At 47.7% G+C, this 20,518-nt stretch overlaps 2 protein-coding genes across 2 annotated transcripts; one reads left to right on the top strand and one right to left on the bottom strand.

Annotated features, from left to right (window-relative positions):
- Positions 1–165: 165 nt before the first annotated feature.
- On the top strand, positions 166–4,167 carry LOC113758836. The gene has a single exon (XM_027301560.1). It carries the CDS (start codon positions 166–168, stop codon positions 4,165–4,167), a length of 4,002 nt encoding a protein of 1,333 aa, XP_027157361.1.
- A 5,089-nt stretch (positions 4,168–9,256) lies between these two features.
- LOC113758837 (leucine-rich repeat receptor-like serine/threonine-protein kinase BAM1) lies at positions 9,257–10,919 on the bottom strand. Its single transcript, XM_027301561.1, has one exon. It carries the CDS (start codon positions 10,894–10,896, stop codon positions 9,568–9,570), a length of 1,329 nt encoding a protein of 442 aa, XP_027157362.1. The 5' UTR covers positions 10,897–10,919; the 3' UTR covers positions 9,257–9,567.
- Between the last annotated feature and the right edge of the window lie 9,599 nt (positions 10,920–20,518).

The raw sequence follows: 20,518 nt of genomic DNA on the forward strand, positions 1-20,518 counted from the left end.
GTAGGGCACGAGACTGAAGACTGCAATGACCTGAAGCGGGAAATCGAAAATTTGATCCGGCAGGGATACCTGAAGCAATTCGTCCGCAAGGATGGAGGCTTCAACCGAAGCGTCTCCCACCGGGAGAACCGAGGCCCCCGCCGAGACGACCGACGGGACACGAACATGCATTGCCGAGGTCCCGAAAACCGTAGGGAGGACAAGCAGCCACCACGCGATGGCTCACCGGGCTACGGCCCCAACATCGCAGGGGTGATCAACACCATCGCGGGAGGACCAACGGGAGGAGACAGCCAGAACTCCCGGAAGCGGACCTACCGCCAGGCCGAGATGGAGGTGGCCGAGCCGAGCTCTCGGCTGTCCGAGGTCATCACCTACGGTCCCGCTGACCCCGTTCCTGCGGCCTCCAGCAATCATGAAGCTCTTGTGATTGAAGTCCTCACCAACAACTACGTAGTCAAAAAGGTCTACGTAGACCCCGGAAGCTCGGTAGACGTCTTGTACTACCGGACTTTCGAAAGTTTGAAACTGACCAGGGAGCAACTCACTCCTGTCAGGACTCCCCTCGTGGGATTCGGGGGACACGTCGTCCACCCGGAAGGCATGTTGACCCTGGTGGTAACAATCGGGCGTCATCCACGCTGCCGAACTGTGCCTGTCAGTTTTGCGGTGGTCAAAGCAGACTCCCCCTACAATATGCTGATAGGCCGGCCCACGCTCAATGCCTTGAGAGCCGTATACTCCACCTACCACCTGAGCTTTAAATTCCCAACATCTGCGGGGGTGGCCGAGGTAAGCAGCGATGTGGGCGCCGCCCGGGAGTGCTACCTCGCCACCATTCAAGCAGCAGTCACCCACCGGCCCTCACCGAGGTCAGAAGAAAAGAGGCCAGCGGTCCTCTCCATAGACCGCATCGACCCTCAGAAGGCAGAAGAGCCCAACAGGCTGGAGCCCGGGGATGAGGTGGAACTGGTGGTAGTGGATGAAGCGAAACCTGACCAAGTGGTCCAAGTAGGGGCTGGACTACCCTCACCCCTGAAAGAAGAAATGATCTCCCTGATCAAAGACCACCGAGACGTCTTCGCGTGGTCCGCGGATGAAGTGGTCGGAGTGCCACCCGAACTCATGACCCACCAACTCAACGTTGACCCACAGGCCCGACCTGTGCGACAGAAACGAAGGCACTTCGGCCCCGAACGTAGTCAGGCCATATCGGATGAGGTCGACAAGCTCTTGCCGGCCAAGATGATCCACGAAGTCCAATATCCCACCTGGCTGTCCAATCCAGTCATGGTCAAAAAGGACACCGGTGGATGGAGAATGTGTGTCGACTTCACCGACCTCAACAACAAAGATTGCTATCCTCTGCCGAGAATAGACGCCCTCGTCGACGCGGCGATGGGGTATGAAATCCTCTGCTTCCTAGATGCCTTCAAAGGGTACCATCAAATAGGAATGAGTGAGGAGGACCAAGAGAAAACGGCGTTCTACACCGACCGAGGTACTTATTGTTACACCACCATGCCCTTCGGGCTAAAGAACGCCGGGGCAACCTACCAAAGGCTGATCAACCGACTCTTCCAGAATCAGATCGGCCGCAATGTGGAGGCCTATGTGGATGACATCCTCGTTAAAAGCCTCGCCACTTCATCCTTTCTGTCAGACGTGAGGGAAGTCTTTGGTGTCCTGCGAGACTCGAGAATGAAGCTGAATCCCAAGAAGTGCGTCTTCGGCGTCACCTCGGGAAAATTCTTGGGGTATCTGGTTTCCCACCGGGGAATCGAGGCCAACCCCGACAAGGTGAAGGCCATTCAGGACATGTCCCCACCTCGGAACATCCGAGAAGTCCAACGGCTGAATGGACGCCTGGCCGCGCTGAATCGCTTCCTGTCCCAATCAGCCGAGAAAGCTCTGCCTTTCTTTAAGGTGCTGAAAAATGCTGACCAGTTCGCCTGGACTGAGGAGTGTCAGGCTGCTTTCGACCAGCTGAAGCAGTACTTGCATCACCTACCAACTCTCGCTTCACCTCGGCCCGAGGAGAAGCTCTACCTCTACCTCTCCGCAGCCGACGAGGCTGTCAGCGCTGTGCTCATCCGAGATGAGGGCACCCAAGTGCCGGTCTACTACGTCAGCCGAGCCCTCCGCGGGCCGGAGACCCGATACACGCAAGTGGAAAAACTTGTGCTGGGGCTCGTCCACGCAGCTCGGCGGTTGAAACCCTACTTCTTAGCCCATCCCATCTCGGTCAGGACCGACCAGCCCATTCGGCAAATATTGGTGCGACCCGAAGCTTCTGGTCGCCTCACCAAGTGGGCTGTCGAATTGGGAGAATATGACTTGTCCTACGAGCCACGCACCGCCATAAAAGCTCAAGCTTTAGCTGACTTCCTTGCTGAGCTCACCTTCACGGAAGGTCCGGAGTCCACTTCAGCCTTACCCGAGGTGTCCACCTCATCCCTGTGGACATTGTATGTCGATGGATCCTCTAATGGAGACGGCTGCGGAGCCGGACTGCTCCTGGAAGGACCTCAGGGGGAGGTTTGCTCTTACGCCCTCCGCTTTGACTTCCCGGCCACCAACAATGAAGCCGAGTACGAGGCTCTAATCGCTGGACTCCAGCTAGCCCGCAAGCTCGGCGCCCAGCAAATCCATGTCCGCAGTGACTCCCAGCTCGTGGTACGCCAAGTTATTGGTGAGTACGAGGCCAAGGATGAGACCATGCAACGGTACCTCTCCAAAGTTCACCAACTCACCTCGTACTTCAAGTCATTCGAAATCCAAAGGATCCCTCGGTCCCAGAATAAGCGAGCCGACGCCTTATCCCGGCTGGCTTCCACTTCATTCTCTGACCTCAACAAAACCGTCTTGGTGGAGGTCCTGAGTGAACCAGGGTACGTGGAAGAGGTGGCCTGCCCCGTGCACTCTGAAGAAACTTGGATGACCCCGTTCATCCTTTTCTTGGGTCAAGGAGTCCTTCCCGAAGACCGAGCTGAAGCAAGGAAGATACAACGCAAAGCCGCTCGGTATGCACTCCGCGATGGAGAACTATATAAGCGCTCCTACCTCGGCCCATGGTTGAGGTGTGTCACCCCCGAGGCAGGACGCGAGGTCCCCCACGAGATCCACGAGGGCCTATGTGGGGCTCACATCGGCCACAGGATGCTAGCTAAGAAAGCTATGCTCCTGGGATATTTCTGGCCATCACTTCGGCAAGACTCCCAGGACCTCGTTCTCGGCTGCCCTTCCTGCCAAGTCCACGCACCCGAGCACCACCAGCCTTCAAACTTCATGGTCCCCATCACTTCACCCTGGCCGTTTGAGCAATGGGGGACAGACATCATAGGTCCCTTCCCCAAAGCCGTCGGGGGTTATACATTCTTAGTAACCGCTGTGGATTACTTCACCAAGTGGGTCGAGGCCGAGCCACTTCGGACCATCTCAGGGCTGGCCATTCAAAAATTCTTTTGGAAGTGCATTATCTGCCGCTTCGGCATACCTCGGGTCATCATCTCGGACAATGGGAGACAGTTTGCCGAGAACCCGTTCAAGACTTGGTGCGAGAACCTCGGCATCAAACAACACTTCACTTCGGTAGGCCACCCCCAGGCCAATGGTCAAGCAGAAAACTTCAACCGGACTCTTCTACATGGTCTCAGGACCCGACTACACCGAGTTGGGTCATCTTGGGTGGAGGAACTCCCCAGTGTCCTGTGGTCGTATCGGACCACGCCGAGGTCAGCGACGCGAGAGACCCCATTCTCCCTGACCTACGGCGCCGAGGCGGTCATCCCGGCTGAGATCCTTACCCCCAGCCCTCGGCTGGCAGCCTATGCCGCCGAGGTGAACGACGAAGAGAGGCAGCTGGACCTCGACCTCGTCGAAGAACGAAGGAATCTCGCCTCAGCCCGGATAGCTTCTTACAAGAACACACTGGCACACTACTACAATGCCCGCGTGAGACATCGTAGATTCCAACCTGGAGACTTGGTTCTTAGAAAAAACTCAGTCAGCCGAGCTGAACCGCAAGGGAAATTATGCCCGAAATGGGAAGGCCCTTACCGAGTTGTGGAATCTGACGCTAAGGGGTATTGTAAACTGAGTTACCGAGATGGCTCATTAGTGCCGAGGTCTTGGCACGCCGAGAACCTCAGATTGTATTACGCCTGAGTTTTTAATCAAGTAATGACTTCAGTTATTATGTTATTCTTCAATATCGTTGTTACGCTATTAAAAAATAAGGGGGACAAGCAAGGGATGAAGTCAAAGCAAGAAATTAAAGCACTGAGACGAGAAGAAATATGCTTTCATTCAATAAGAAAGAGCGTTACAAAAGTACAAGGCCGAGGTCCGAATGCTACTAAGCACTCTCCACCTCGGCCACCCCCTTAAAGCCGCGAGCCTAGACCCCCGTCTCGGCTCCATCCCCGGTCTTGGCTCCCTCCTGGGCATCCTTCTCTTCGGCCTCCTTGGGGTGAACTTTATCTCCATGCTCTTTGCCGACGTCCCCTCCGGCTTCGTCTCCCTCAGCGTTCTCTCCTCCAGCTTCTTCCACTTCCACGTCCTCGAACACTTCGTCGAGTTCGGACAGCCACTTGTTGAACTCGACCTGGACTTCGGCCAAATTCCTTCCTGCCTGAATGCCTTCGGCCATCCGATCGCATAACTCCTTGGAGTCCTCATTGTAGCTGGTATGGTTTTTTAAGGACTCCAAGGCCTCGGAGGAGAGGTGAGCTGCGGCCTCGTCAACGGCCGATGTGAAGCCAAACATGAAGTTAGGCGTAAGTAGTTGGCCGAGGTCCTTGATGAAGGCCTCGGACTTCCGAAAAGCGTCTACGGCCGAGGCTCCGGTACCCTCGAGAGCTTGCTCGTGGGACGCCTTCACCTCGTCCCCCCTCTTCTGCTCCTCTTCGAGGGCCGATCGGAGACTGTTGATAGTAGCCGCGGCCTCCTCATCCTTCACCTCGGCCTCCTTAAGCCGCCTTTCAAGCTCGGCCTTCTCAGACTCGGACACCAACAGTTTTTTCTCCAACTTGGAGATTTGATTCTGCAACTTGCCGGTGTCCTGTTCCTCGACCAGAGCACAGTAGCGGTGTGCCATCTCGGCCACAAAGGCCGAGGTGGAAGCTGTGGACACCATGAGACTTTGAACCATCTCGGCCGGGCTCAGCTTCTTCATGAACTCCAAGTCCCTCGGCAAGGGGGAGTGCATCACTAGTTCTTGGGCAACCCGAGGATGCTGGCACCTGTCGTTGACCGAAATTTTCCAGTCCGGACACCAATGCCCGCCGGGGTGCGTCTTATCGCCTCCGGGAAACACTGGGGGGCTATGGAAACGATTCCATAGCGAGGTCCCCGACACCGGATTAACTGGAGGCTTCAGCTGCTTGCCTCGGCCAGAAGGAGATGTGACTGTTGTAACAACTCCAAGGGGAACTCCCTCTGGCACAGACGAGGTGGACCCAGTAGTCGCCGTGGCCGAGCTGCTCTGGCCAACCTTGGTGGGAGTGCCTTTAGACGCCGAAGTCTTAGCGGCTGGTCCTTGTGACTTCTTCTTCTTTGGCGGAGGTGCCGATGTCTCGTCAGTGCTCTTCCTCTTCTGCCTCTTGGCCACTTCGGACGAGCCAGAGACGACGAGGTCGGACAGTTTAGTCACTGCACAAAGAGCAAATATTATCATGTGCCTTAGCCGAAGTGAAATCAAAGCTATGAAAGAAAATTACAAGGTATCTTAAGTTTAGTGGAGGTGAAGGGAGTCTTGTCAAGAGGGATCAAAGCTCGGCTAATTCCCCCGTCAACCAGCACGGCTTCGGGGTAGTCCAGACTGTATATCCGAAGTCCCGACCCCATCAGCTTCTGGAAGTCCTCCTCCTTGGCATCCCCAGCAGAGGGATCGGCCTTCGCTTTGATTGGCCTCCACCAAAAGCCCCTGGGGAAGTCCATTTCGGACACAAAGAAGTAGTCGCGCTTCCAATTCTTGATTGAGCTGGGAGCGCCGACCACCAACTTCGGAATGGCATTGTTCCGATTGCCAACATAGAACCATCCCTTGTCTGTCCCGTGCGCCTTGAGGGTATAGCATCGGCGGAAGAGGTCGACAGACGGAGTCACCTCCTGATGTCGGCACAGCATCTCGAACCCAATAATGATGCGGATCGCATTCGGGGCGAGTTGGGTAATCCTCACGCCGAAGTGACGGAGCAGATCCCTGAAGAACCTCGACGTAGGCATCCTCAGCCCGGCCTCCAATTGTTGGACATAGATGGCCACCATGCCAATGGGGGGCTTCTCGGCTGAGTCATCCACCCCGGGCGGTGTGATCTCGTACCCCGACCGGAAAGGGTACTTGTTTATCACCTTCACGGCCCTATCTCTTCCGATGCGACTCCTAAACTTCGGCATCTTGCCGAAGTCGATGTTGGATGTATCTTCGGGAGCGACAGGCTCCAGTGCGTCCTCGTCGTGTGGTATCTCGACGCCGAGCTCCTCATCATAGGCCACTTCGGAGCCACTCTCGCTCATCTCGGATGACTCCAACTCGACGTCAACCTCCTCGCGGGTCTCCTCGGTGGATCCTTCCCCAGAGCTCGGCGTCGACCCATCAGAGCTGGACGTCGTCACTTCTACAGGATCCGGCCTCACCTCGGTTCGGTAACTCGGTGTCACGGTTTCTTTGTGGGTCTTAGCTGTTTTGGCCATGGGTGAAAGATGAGGTAAGAAAGAAGAAGAATACTTACTATTGCCTACGGAGTTGGACGAAGTTGATGACCTCGGCTTTGATCTCGGCTACTAGACCGACCTCGGCTGAAAGAACTGACCTCGGCTACGCTCGTGAACTTGCAAATCTCAGATGAAAATGAAAGGTGTGAGAAGTGCGGTGAGGGGGCCCCCCCTATTTATAAGGGTTTGGGCGGAATATGAAGAGGCGGCAAGAATGCGAAAGGACGGCCACGTTCGAACTCAGAACGTCGTGCCTCCCTCTCTCCTCATTAATGCCCCGTCCTTTCGGCTGACACCCTGCACGAAACGTCCCACTACTTCACGACGCGACGGTTACCAGTGACCACGTCCTGTCAACTGACACGTCCACGTGTCGCGTCCCCGCATCTTCCGGGGCAGTTTCGGGACTCCGACTCTCTACAACTTCGGCACAAGGAAGCCTCGGAACCTCCCTAGCCCGGAGCTCCCGAGGCTTGGGGGGCTTATTGAGGATGCTCACCTCGGCCATCCTTCATGACCGAGGTGAACTCACCTCGTCCTTCATCAGAGCTCATCCGCGACTCGGGGATATCCCCTAAGCTCGGCTAAATCCCTAGTCTACCGGGTAGGTGACCTCGGCACCTTCACCTCAGCTGCACGCTAATGATGTCAGGACACCTGACATCACCCGGGATCAGTGTCCTTTATCTGAAAAGCACTGTTGCACTTAATGGCTACTGCAAAGGACTCCCCGTCACCCTGTCCGGGCGGTTACAGTGTCAGAGTCAGGCCATCTGACAGGGAGCAGAGCCATAATGGCAGGGCATGGGTCCCGCCGGCATAAGACCTCCGTCCTGCCCTCCACTCTCGTTCTATAAATACCCCGCACACTCCCAACAAGTAAGCGTACACTGTTCGTTTGCTCATACTCTAGCATATTTCTCGTTCTCATACTAACTTGATCGTCGGAGTGATCCCAGGGGAGAAGCCCCGCCATTCACTTCGGACAAGGAGGTTGACTTCGAATCCAGGAGTTCACCTCACCTCATCTCAGAGAGGACTGATTCAGGTCGGTTCAGCTACCAACCAAAAATCGCCTCTTCACTAAACGAAGTCACTCGTGTTTTATTGAAAAATATCACATTCATTTTATTTTAATTGAGCAGCACAACAACCTAATTCTTGATACACCATTTAACGCAATGTTTTTTGTTTGTTTTATTGGAAAAAGTCTCGACAACTCATTTGACAAATCAGGAGTAAAATATAAATAACTTGCTACGAAACTAAATAAGTAGAGGCAAAAACTTTTGATTTTGGATTGTTTAGGATTCTAATTCCATCAAATCATAAATTAGTTCTATAATGCATTCACTCCTGAAAATTTTATAGGGGGCAAAACTGAAAGTTTGCTTAAACTTGAAGGCATACTAATGCAATTTTGTGGGGACGGGTGCAGTGCCCGAGCTTTGAATTCGCGACTGTTTGAGTTCAAAGTGGAGAATTTCACTGCCGCATTATCTATACGATAATTGCAAACGCTTGTTTTGTATGGCAATACTAAATTATTTCAGCCCCTCAAAGAATTTATGACAATTATGTTTAGGCCACTGGGGTATAACAGTTTACGCCCTAAACTTTTATTTCCACCAATTAAATGTATACAGTTTTTGGCTTTTGTCACCTTTCCCTGATTAGCTATTGGATTTGGACATCAGCAATTAGATTAAAATTTCAAATCAGAAACCCATTGTCTTCTGTTAACGGAAAGGATTCTAATAGTATTGCAGACACTACAACTTTAAAAGTTACAAATATGTATAAAACTGTCTCAATCATTGATCATTTCGCTTGGGATGTTAAATACTTACAAAAGTGTCTAGACATACTTAAAATATAGGAACAAAGTTTCCAGATAACTATAGACTTGAGACTCTTTGTTGTCAACCAAATAATAATGGACGTAAAAGTTTTAATTGTTAAAAACGACGGAGGTAAGAATTTATGTCCAAAAAAAATGGACGTAAGAATCGTAGTTGGTATTGTTTTTTAAGAATTGTAGTTGTTAAAAATATATGTAACTTTCAATGGTATGGTGTCAGTAAAAAAAAAAATTCTTATTTCCCTGATGGAAAATTAGTCCAAGATCATTGTATACGATACCCTTGCCTATAAGTACATGATGTTCGAATGTGCAAACTTATGCCCAATAGCATCCAACCATGATAAGCGTTTTAGGCGTCGAATGGTGTTGAATTAGAATTTTAGCTTGCCAACCAACGATTTTGCGATACTTTGGAGGTGTATAGTTGTATTAATACTACGTATTTTTCTCCCACAAATACTGCAACTACTTCTATCATTGTTTTTAAATTTTTCCCGGTAAAGCATGTGGAACCATTAATACGGTCCGTTTTAATAAAGCGGATTTAAGGATTATCTTCTAAGACGTCAGCATAATTTAATTAGAAAAAAGATTGTCAGAGCACCTTTTGATTTTTTTTTTCTTTTCTTGGTCTTTGACATAAATAAAAGTATAAAACAGACTGGCCATGCAAAATCTGCCACTAAAATAAAAATACAACGAATCTTAGCAAAATAAGCATAGCCATTAGTAAACAATGCATAACAGTCATATGCCTTCCACTATAACAGTCATATGCATGTAAACCCTCACTATAATATAGCAGTATATCTAAAAAGTTACCCAAAAAAAAAAAAAAACCAAACTGCCTAAAATTTTTAAAAAATAAATAAAGAAACAAAAACGCAAAAAAAAAAAGAAAAGAAAAGAACAAAAAATGTATAACTGTATATGCAACAGCCATCGGACCATGCAGCTATTATAGTCCCACTTGGTGATCGGCATGCCTATCCCGTGGAGCCACCATTGTTGAACTTGGAGCATTGATAAGCAGGCCTTGAAAGCTGCTCACCAGCACTAGCCGGGCACGCCGTCAGCCCCACGGGTGGTACCATGCAATTATAGGACAAGCACACGGAGACTGAATCCGGCAATTTCAAGTCCGATATGATGGGAAAGTCTGTCAAGTAATTATGCTGCAAATAAAGCGTTTTGGTACCACCACTATACAGGCTTTCCACGTACTCTTTGGGGACTTTTCCGGTGAATCTATTGTTATTCAGGAATAGAGTCTCCACCCCTGAAAAAGCCCCTGCCGGAAGTTCACCCGTGAGCATGTTGTGACTGAGATCCACAATGGACCCCTCCCCATAAAAATCCAGCTTTAACGAAGAAGATGATGAAGATGACGATGATAATGGGGTGGTAGTATTTTTCTGTTGTGGGACCCCACCTGACAAATTGTTCCGTTGGAGGAGCATTGATAAGAGGGAGGAGCGAAAGAGTGAGGGAGGGATGGTCCCACTGAACCGGTTCATGCTTATGTCGAGGTACACTAACTCTGAGAGTGATTCTAGCCTGTTGAGTGGGCCCCACATGCTATTCCCAGATGCCGACAGGTAACGGATGGACAACGGCATTCTAGCGGGCAAAGTCCCCGAGAAGAAATTATTTTTCAAGTCCAGATGGAGCAATTGTGTCGGTAGTTCATTTGGGATCTCGCCGGAGAGCCTGTTGGAGGCGAGGACCAAAACTTTGAGCTGATCCAAATGGGATATGCCCGGCGGGATTGATCCCCAGAGCTGGTTGTTGCTGAGATCAAGAGTGTGTAGATTGGGTAAGGCATAAATGGAAAGTGGTATAGAGCCCGTTAAGCGATTGTTAGTGAGGGAGATGACTCTGAGGTTTCTGAGGCTTCCGAGCTGGGCTGGTATTGGACCGGTGACAATGCCGGGGTTCAGGACTAGCTGGTTGAGCTCGGTGAGATTGGAAATGGACGGAGAAAGGGAGCCGGCGAGTCCGAGGGAACCCGATAGGCCGGTGCCGAGAATGAGTGAAGTCAACCGTCTGGGATTCAAGAATGGTGATGAGCAGGTGATGCCGGCGAAGGTCGAGCAAGGATCGTGAGAGGAAAAGTCCCAGCTGGTGAAGAATCTTGCCGACGGAGGAGCTCGGGAGGAGGGAACGTCGGTTAGGCTGTTCTCGATTTGCTGCAGTGCGGATAGATCGATGGGACTGATGCTATTCTGCTGGGGCAGTCCCTGGATTTTAGATAGGCTATGGAGGAGGAAGAGAACAAGCAGTAGAAACAAGAAAGAGCGACTCGTTTTGTGCATTTTTTCCTTGTTGGTCAGTTCGTTCTGCTATGGATCCTATCTTTTTTATGAGACTTGAAAGGGATCAGAGAGTGATCCTTTCAGTGAGAGAGGGACCAGTGAATGTGCATGTGTTTGTGGGCCAATTGAAAAAAAGACACGGGTCATGGCACTAGTGGGAAGAGAGGAGTCAATATGGCCTATGGGAAGATTATATGTTTTGTTTGGGAGGTACAGGCGAGAGAGGCGCAAAGTGGATTTTGCGACAATTTTGAATTGTAAATAGGAATATTTTGGAAAAAGAAAAGAAAAGTTTAATATATACAGAGTGAAATGTAACACTCCTATTCTCACATTAATTTACTTATGGGTGTCTAATTTTGGTGAACTTACTTCAAATATTTACTGAATTTATTAGTTTTTTTGCAAGCTTGGTTGGACTAAAATTAAGTTTTCCATATAAGAAATGAGAAACAATACATTTGGATCAATAACAAATTCTACCGAGAGAGAGAGAGAGACAAGGGTAGCGATGTTAGTCTGTTGGAGAGAGTCATTATGTGAATACCAAGTTTAAATAAAAATTACGGTTTATATATTTAAAGCATCATTTTATTAATCTTGAAAAAAAAAATGCAACAGTGGCCACGATTACATTTATCACATACAACAAATGGAAGAAATCTCCTTCCAACTTGTAAATTTAACCCAAAAAAAAACCGACATACACACGTACACACTAGTAAGGTCCAATCTTTGTCTAAACCAATTACTTGATACTTTAGATTAATCACTTAAATAGTTGGCCCAAAACTAATGGAGAAAGCTTTATTTGGACAAATGAAAATCTCACTTGCCAAATCACATTTTACCTTGTTTGTCCAAATGGAGTTTTCTCATTGGTCTTGAACCATAGACATTGCTAATTAATTGGTCTGGATCAAAATAAAATTCCTACTTCATTTCTCATATATTAGTTGTTGATAATGTATTAAAGTTTTAGATTTTCGTTCTTCTGCTAATACTCCCTCCGTTCCAATATTAGAGTCATTTTTTGGGAATCCAACTTTTTATAAAGACATGATAATCATTATGTTTAGATGAGATGACAATGGTAAATTTACATGTGTATCATTTGAATTCAAAATATTCTTTGATAGATGTGTATTGGAATTTTAAAAAGTTGGTTTTTCAAATTGTAAAATTGGAAAGTATGTATTAAATTTGAATTGGTGATTTTTATTTTGGGACATCAATAAAGTTAAAATATGACAATAACAATTAGACAGAAGGAGTATTTTTTTTTTTGCACAGACGTTACCTAGGGGTGGGCAAAATTATCCGCTAACCCGAAAACCCGTCATATCCGATCCGATCCGATCCGAAAATTAGGATATCCGATTTTTATTATTTGATCGGGTCAAAAGAGGGTCGGGTATCCGCTAAGATGCGGGGCGGGTTAGGGTCACATAATTAAAAACCCGCGGGTACCCGATCCGTCCCGCATATATATATTTTTTATTTTTATTTTTATACACACACTATAAAATAATAAGTTAAAACTAAGTAAGTAATTTTATTGAACAAATTACATTACAAATATGAGAGACTATAGTTTATTTACAAGATTCATTTGTAAAGGTCATGATCTTATATTTTATAGAAAAAAGTTTAATTAATGTGGAATATATATATTAAAAATTGTGCTACTTATTTCAAACTTTTATTGATTTTGAATTCTTTTAATTTTTTTCTTTATCTTATATTCTCTTCGTATGCTTGTTTCTTGGTGGGAAACCTTTTTTTAGAAAAAAAAAATTATTAAATCTTAGATGAATGTGTAAAATATAAAATTAAATTGGTATAAATTATTTTTAAAAAAAAAATTAAATGATAAACGGGGCTGGGCGGGTACCCGCTGATCCGACCCTATCTCAGTGGGTACCCGTTATAGGGTACCCGCTGATATGCGGGGCGGGTAAGGGTCAGAAAATGGCTGACCCGCAAGGTGCGGGTCGGGTCAGCCAAATGGTGAATGGGGCGGGTACCCGACCCGTGCCCACCCCTAACGTTACCACTATAAGTGCACACTGTTCTCTTTTTTTTCGTGCTTTTTCATTTAGTCAAAGACCACTACTAGGATGGCGAGTCATGTATATATGGAGAATATGTTGCTTTGGAGCTAAGACCAGATATGGAGAGTTGCGCGAACAAGATTTTTCTACAATTTGCAACAGTTAAACCCGGTAATTTGTTGCCTGATTTTCTATGACTACTCAATAAAATACTTAGCAGTCATTGTCAAAACGAAAACATACGTAGCGAGTAAAATGTAACGCTCCTATGGTGTCATTAATTTTGCTACCGGTGCCGATTTTGGTGAACGTACTTATTCAGTATTCCATGGTGTTGGTTGATTTTATTAGCTTTGGGCAAGAATGGTAGGACAATACAGAAGTAGAAATTTCGGAACAAAATTAATCAAGGATAATCTTCAAAAGTTTTTGCTTTTTTACCTCCCATCATTTTTCACACTCTTTCCATGGTCAACTGTTAGACGCAAAATTCGAACTCTAAATTTGATGATGACAAGAATTTTAAGAATCCTTCTTGACTACTGGATAATCTCCAAAAGTAAAATGAGTTTTATGGAAAACAATTGAGGATGGCAAAATCATATTAAAAGATAGAGTAATTACGTGAATATTAAGTATAGATTAAATTTTAGATGATACTTCGTAGTAATATATTGTAATTTCATTTTTTTTTGTGTGCTTTCCCACACCTTGTCCCTATAAGAGGCTTAATAGCACAATCTAAAGGGTTCTGTGATTCGAATTTCCAAATTGTGCGTCACACTGGCTTGTAGCCTTGTACGCATACGTGCGGTAGGATAAATTGGTGACAAACTCCCGGCTGAGGCAAAGACAGGGACACGAGTATAGTTGAAGAGGTATAGGATCTGCCGTACGTTACTGGCACAAAGATCAAGGTTTGTAAAATCAGGATCTACGTAGGATCGATTTTAGTTTCACAGAATCGGATCGTAGGATCGTAAGATCCCACCAAAAGTTCCTAAATTTACTAAATTAATGAATTTGAGATTCATATACCATTTTGTACATCCTAAAAGATATCAAATAAATAAGTTACTTATAAATATAAAACATTTTTTACTTACTGTTTGACAAGTAATAAAGAAGAGAACATAAACAGTTATTTGTCATACTTTCAAGTCTTAAAACCAAATGCTTTAAAGTTTACACAATCATAATTTCAAATATAAAATAATCATCAACCTCCACAAATACTAAAAAGCCAAACATCCAAATCCAAGATTTTCAAAATCAAAATTAACTACTAAAATGTCATCTGCCAACATTTAAACTATTCTATGCAATGGGATAAGAAGCCTGGCTGGCGATCCACAAAGGCTACAATATCAAAAATAAGAACAACATAATAAAAAATGTCTACTTATAAATTGAAACAACAGAATTTTTAACAAGTAGGAAACAAAGCAATAATCTATGTGAGCTGAAGCACTCTGTGTTTGGTAACTGCAAAATTCACTTGATGACATTTAGACAAATCAACGTTATAAAGAGGTAGACAAATCAAAATCATGTTGTTGAAACTGAAAAGATCCAATCGGACAATTGAAAAGATCCAAAAACAAAAACAAAAAAACAAAGAAAGAAAACGGTGTCAAATTAGGACATTCAAAGCCAGAATAGTAAGTGCAAACCTATGTAGAATCTGAATCAAATTCTTCCTGTTGTTCAAATGTTGGTACTTGGTATTTGGTAGAAGCCGCAGCGATATCATCTTGTTGGTTGGAGCTGCAGCGGTGGAGAAGAAGTGAAAATTGAAAAGTGAAGGCTGAAGTGAAGAATGAAGAAACGAGTCAACGACAAAGGACTGAGTAAAACAATAGAAGAATAGGTGCTTTTTTTACTTTTAGAGGCAAAAATTGTTAAAAAATTGCAATTAAAGACTACAATTCTTTGATAAATTACAAACCTTTCACAAATGTTTTCATTTACTTGCAAAATGGAGCCTCGTATTTCACAAATTTGCAAAAATTGTAGGATCGACGATCCTACCGATCCTACTACGATCCTACGTAGATTACTACAATTTACGACTCTGAATACGATCCGGATCGATTTTGGTTGGATCGCGATTTTGACAACACTGAGAAAGATCGAGACTTCGAGTAATTCAAATTACTCTAACCGGTAGGTGCTATTATATCCAGTTGCCCTTAGTAACTACTAATTACTCTTTTTCAAAAAAAAAAAAAGAAAAACTACTAAGTACTTACCATATTTAAGTTCCCAAAAGTTCAAACGTGACTGTACGTATTTAAATCTCCACCGAAGAGGGCCAAGAGACTTTGGACCAGCACCTTACCACTGACCCAACTTCGTCCACTTTAAATTTAGATTTAACTACTATGAGGTTATGAAGTTTAGCACACAATATTTACTTTTAACATATTGATTATGATTTAAACTGCTCAATATATATCATACCATCTGTACACTGTATAGGGAGAGTAGTGACAATTGGGATAAATATTTTTTGTCGGTTTTTGAACTTTAAATTTTATTCTTAAAAATACTAATTTTTACCCTAATCACATATGGCAACATAGCACTCATAACTACCGTAAGTTTTGCAATCACCAAAATGATCTATTATCATAACTTGAAGTTTGTTTATAAATAATTTATATAAAATTTATTTGTGTTAAAAAATTTATATATTCATGGAAAATAATAATAATTTCTAAATTGTATGCACATTGTGCGTGACTTTGAAGTATTTGTGAAGTGTTGTGAATCTTGATTGTTTGGGGGGTAATTTTGAAATTTGGTGTGTTTTGAATGTGTTGAAAAATGAATGAAACGTTAGTTGCTTTCAAGCAGTCAGTGGAGTTTTGAAAGCGGTTAGTGGTGCTTTGGTGGATGGGTTGCCAGCTGTTCGATCGATTTCATTACAATCTGGGCTGTTTGTTTTCTTTTTTTTTTTTTGTTCATTTCATGCTGCTTATTGAAGAAGCGCTGAACTTCCCCGGACCGAGCTGATCTGATGAACTCGGCGTGCCGATGATAAGAACGTGTCCCAGCCCTTCAAAACAAACAAGAAATAGTCTCTAAGGTGACTGACAGGAGAGCCCCAAGGTGGTTCCCGAGGGCACTCCGACGGTCAAGTTAGCTTTCCGGTGAATGGAGTTCACTAGCAGTAAAACTGTTGGGAGTGCTTGGGTAATAGTGAGCGTCCCTTACGTTGTTGGTGTGCGTTACCATTTATACCTGCTTGAGAGTCCGATTTCCGTACGTTTCGGGACCTGCCCGGGATAGTCTCAATCCCGTGCTCAGGGGGATTCTCTCCGCCCTCCGCGGGATTGCTCTCCGAACTCCCAGGGAGCCCTAGCAGCGGCGTGTCCCAAGACGGTCCCCATGGGCCTGGGGTCCGAACCCAACTCTGGCCTCCCTGGGCTGCCACGTGTTTGGGCCCAGGACGGGGCCTCTGCACTAGCCCCCTAGATTAGGTGGGGCTTCCAGGCAGACCTAATCTATACTCCTGCCACGTGGGAGGCCAGCGCTGCCCTGCTCTGCCAGAGTCACCTCTGGTGCAGTGCTGTCACCGAAAAGCTGCGCCGGCGTCCTTTCGGTTGTCGCGTCTCCTCGGTTTTCGTACCGTTCTTAAATGCGTTCACATGGGGTCGATTCAAATTCAAGCAACCGTTTCCCCCCATTTCTCCCCCTATAAATAGGGACTGCCAGATTTCCTTCCGACTCTATTTGCCATTTTCTTCTCTTCGCATATTTTCTTACTCCCGAAATTTCCAGCAGCAACATTTTCGGCTTACAGTGTCCAGACTCCGGCGATTCCTCCATTTTTTCCCCATTCCGTTCACCAATAAGTCCTTTTTCCTCCTCCTTCGCACTTTCTTTTCCTCTTTTGCCACCTTCTGCATTTTATGTCGGATCGCTCCGGCGTTACCTCCACCGCATCCCAAATTCCGGCCCATCGTAGAGCCCACAGAATCCTCATTTCTTCCTCGTCTTCGCCCTCATCTTCATCTTCATCCTCTACTCCTCCTCTCTCTTCTTCCTCTGCTTCTAATCCCGACTTCCACATTCCTGACCTGCTCGAGCCCATTGATATCATGAGCTCTCCATCTGCTCATTCCCCTTCTGTCCGACTTCTGGAGAAGGTGGCTGAGCTCGATGCCCTCATCGAGCGGCAGGCTACTTCCGTTCCTTCCCCCAGGTCCCCACATGACTCCCCTGGCGGAGCCCAGGGAGGGGTAGGCGAGGATAGGGATTCCTCCGAGGGGACCCCTGCTCCTGAGCAGGGGGATGATCCTGAACCCGACTACGGTCAAACTGACCAGCAAGAGGTCACACTCTTACCCGGGGGGGTGGCCGAGCTGGCCGGGTCCTTCTCCATTCCTCCGGCCTTCGAGCCGAGGGCTGCCGGGCCCAACGACCGAGCTAGCCGATATCCCTCTGGTTTTGTGGCCATCTACAGGGAGCAGCTTGTCGCGGGGCTCCGGCTCCCAATTCCCTCTGCCCTGGCCGAGATCTTGAGCTATTGGGGGCTTAAGATCACCCAGGTCCACCCCAACTCGATCAGGATTATCATTGGATTCCTGATCTATTGTTAGATCTGCTCCATCTCCTATTCTCTTTCTCTCTTTCAGGCTTCCTATACCCTTAAGCTCTCCCTTCCTGGGTGGTACTACTTCTCCCGCCGAACGACTAGCAAAGTTCGGGGCGGGAAGGGCACCCAGGATCTTCTCTTCGGAGTCCCCTCTTCCGTAAAGAATTGGAAGGGGGATTTCTTTTTTGTCAAATCCGCACATTTTCCGCCTGATATGTGGAAGGTCGGGGAGGTCGAATCCGACCCCTACCCGGAGGACTTGGACTCCGAAACCCTCAGCCAACTGGTGAGTTCCAAGGTGAAGCTCTATGCCGCCAGGTTCTCCACCGACCAGATATCTGCGGCCGGGCTGATAGGGACGTTGTCCGGGTCCCCTGGAGAGGTGGTGTCCTTCCCGGCCGACTATGACACCTGTAATGCCGCTTCTGTGCCCTTGTAGTCTGTCGCTTTATTTTCCCTTTTACTCACCTGTTTTTGCTAATCCGGTGGTGTTCGCCGCAGTGAGAGAGCTTTCCAAGCTACTGGGCGCGCCACTCGAGCGGGTCGCTCCCACCACGTAGCCAGAGGCGGCGAAGAAGGCCTCCGAGGCCTCTCCGACTCCTGGGGGCAGCTCGACTCCCCAGAAGGAGGCATCCCAATCTCAGTCCCCTTCCAAGCAGGTCGCCAGCAAAAAGAAGGCGATAGGACAGAAGAGGGGCCGAGGGGACGAGCCTTCCCAGCCCTGGAAGAAGCTCACGCCAGCTCCAGCACAGCGCCCTCTCCTGTTGACGTCGCGGGGCCCTGCCCACCTGGGGGTTGGCTCCGCGGAGGAGCATGCCCGGGTGACGCCTCCCCCCAGCTTGTGGCATTTTCGCCATATGGCCCCTGTGAAGCCGGGTCAGGCCCCTTTTGCACGACCCCCGTCGCTTCTGCCCGTCCTGGGAGCTTTCCATCAACGACCGAGCCCAGTTCCCCGAGGTGGCTCGCGAGTTGGTCGCGAGATCAGTCCTCCCGCGCGACAGGTGGTGGATGGAGCTGGCCAACCCGTCTGAGCTCCAGGACGTGTATTACACCGCTCAGGCTCAAGTATGCCTTCATCCCCTTCGGGCCACTTGTGTCTCTGTTTCTCCCTTGGATGGTGTTGGTAGTATGCTAATTTTTACTTTCCTTTCCTCAGGCCAATGCCACGGTGCTGCCCTGGTGACCCGCTTCTCCGAGCTATCTCCTGACTTGGAGAAATTGCAAAAGAAGAATCGGGAGGCAGAGTAGAGGCTTGCCCAGGCCCTTAAGAAGGCAGACTCCCTTAAGGCCAAGCTGGGCAAGGCCGAGAAGGAGGTGGAAGCGGCCCAAGTCCAGATCGCCTCCACCCGGTCCGAGCTGGACCAGGAGAAGAAGGGCGTGGCGAAACTGAGGGAGGACCACGCTATTGAGCTCTCCGGCACCGTCAGCCGGGAGCGCAAGAAGGTCTGTTCGGGAGTTCATCTCCTCCGAACAGTTTGCTGAAGACGTCGCCCTCCTCAACCAACCCATCCTCCAGGTTGGTTTCACGCGAGCCCTGGACCAGGTGAAGGGCCTCAACCTGCCTGGCTTCAACTTGGTTGATTTCAAAGATTACAACCCCGCAGCCGAGGAGAAGCTTGACTGGTTTTTTGACCGGTATTGCAAGAGGCATGCCCTGAAGGACCTGGTAGGCAGGAGTGATGTGGGGACCGAGCTGGCGGAGGTTCCCTTGGAGGAGGACGAGGCTCCCGGCAGGGCTTCCGGGAAGGAGCCGGTGGCTTAGGGTAGCGGCCACTCCAGAAACCCTTTCCATTTTCTTGTCAGGATGTGACCATGCTCCAGTAATGCTCTTGAAAGACCATTCGAAATGAAATAGGTTTCAATGCCCCACAGTTCATGATCTCCATAGATATCATTTTGAATAGCCTTCAACACACGCCTCTCAGCATGTTTAAGGTGTACCTTCAACTCCCGCCTCAAGCAGGTCGCCAGCAAGAAGAGGGCGGCCGGGCAAAAGAGGGGTCGAGCTGTACATAGCTGGGTTTTCCTTTCCTTTTATAGCTCGGTAGGCTTTGTAATAGATAGGTTGTTTATACGTAATTCGAATGAAAGATTTACAATTCTCGCCTACGCCAAACTCTAGCAATCAAAGTCATATGCCGACCTCCCGAGTCGAGCACCAAATAGATCCACCAAGGCAGCGTGCCGGCCTCTTGGGTCGAGCATCTATCACACTTTAAGCTAACAACTAAATGGTTAAGGACACCAAACTGGGGTACTACCCAACTATCTAAATTAGCAACCCAATTCTAATCACCAAAACGGCGTGCCGACCTCTTGGGCCTAGCATCAGACCTTAAAGCTTCAAGCCATGCCGACCTCCTGGGTCGAACGTCAAACTCTCAAACTTTAAGGACATCCCATTGATTCATTATCTGAAATTGTCCCCTAACCCCCCACTAGGACACTTAGCATTATCTGAGTGTGCTAGTGTAGAAGTAACAAGTAAATAGTGCGATAATTCATTGTAGACGGTATTGACAAACTTTGTAACGAAGGTCCGAAATCGAACATTTATTTAGTTTGACCGGGAGGTGTATTCTGAAGAACAGACGGTAGGATATATTATACCAACCTAGCCTAGGAACAATCGCAAGTTCGAAAAGTGCCAAGTGCGGGGTACCTCTACTCCGTCTAATTTCGCAAGCTTACAGTACCCAGCCCGGCTTGTCTCTAGGACCTTGTACAGCCCCACCCAGTTTGGATCAAGCTTGTTGGATCTATGAGCTCGGCTGACTGAGTTCTTTCTTAGGACAAGGTCTCATGGCTGGTACTGCGTATTCCTTACCTTCGCGTTATGATAGCGGGCGAGTTGACTTTTATACTTAGCCATCTGTATCGCCGCTTCCTCACGCTTAGCCTCCAGCATGTCCAAGTTACACCTCAACTCTTCTTCGTTGGCTGACGCAACGAAGTTCTGTCCGAG

The sequence above is a fragment of the Coffea eugenioides genome, unplaced genomic scaffold (assembly GCF_003713205.1).
Source record: "Coffea eugenioides isolate CCC68of unplaced genomic scaffold, Ceug_1.0 ScVebR1_75;HRSCAF=381, whole genome shotgun sequence".
In the NCBI taxonomy this organism is placed as follows: Eukaryota; Viridiplantae; Streptophyta; class Magnoliopsida; order Gentianales; family Rubiaceae; genus Coffea; species Coffea eugenioides.

What these genes read in the sequence shown, in the direction of transcription:
- LOC113758836 (XM_027301560.1), top strand. Translation starts at nt 166, where the DNA reads ATGCATTGCCGAGGTCCCGAAAACCGTAGGGAGGACAAGCAGCCACCA.
- LOC113758837 (XM_027301561.1), bottom strand. Translation starts at nt 10,896, where the DNA reads ATGCACAAAACGAGTCGCTCTTTCTTGTTTCTACTGCTTGTTCTCTTC.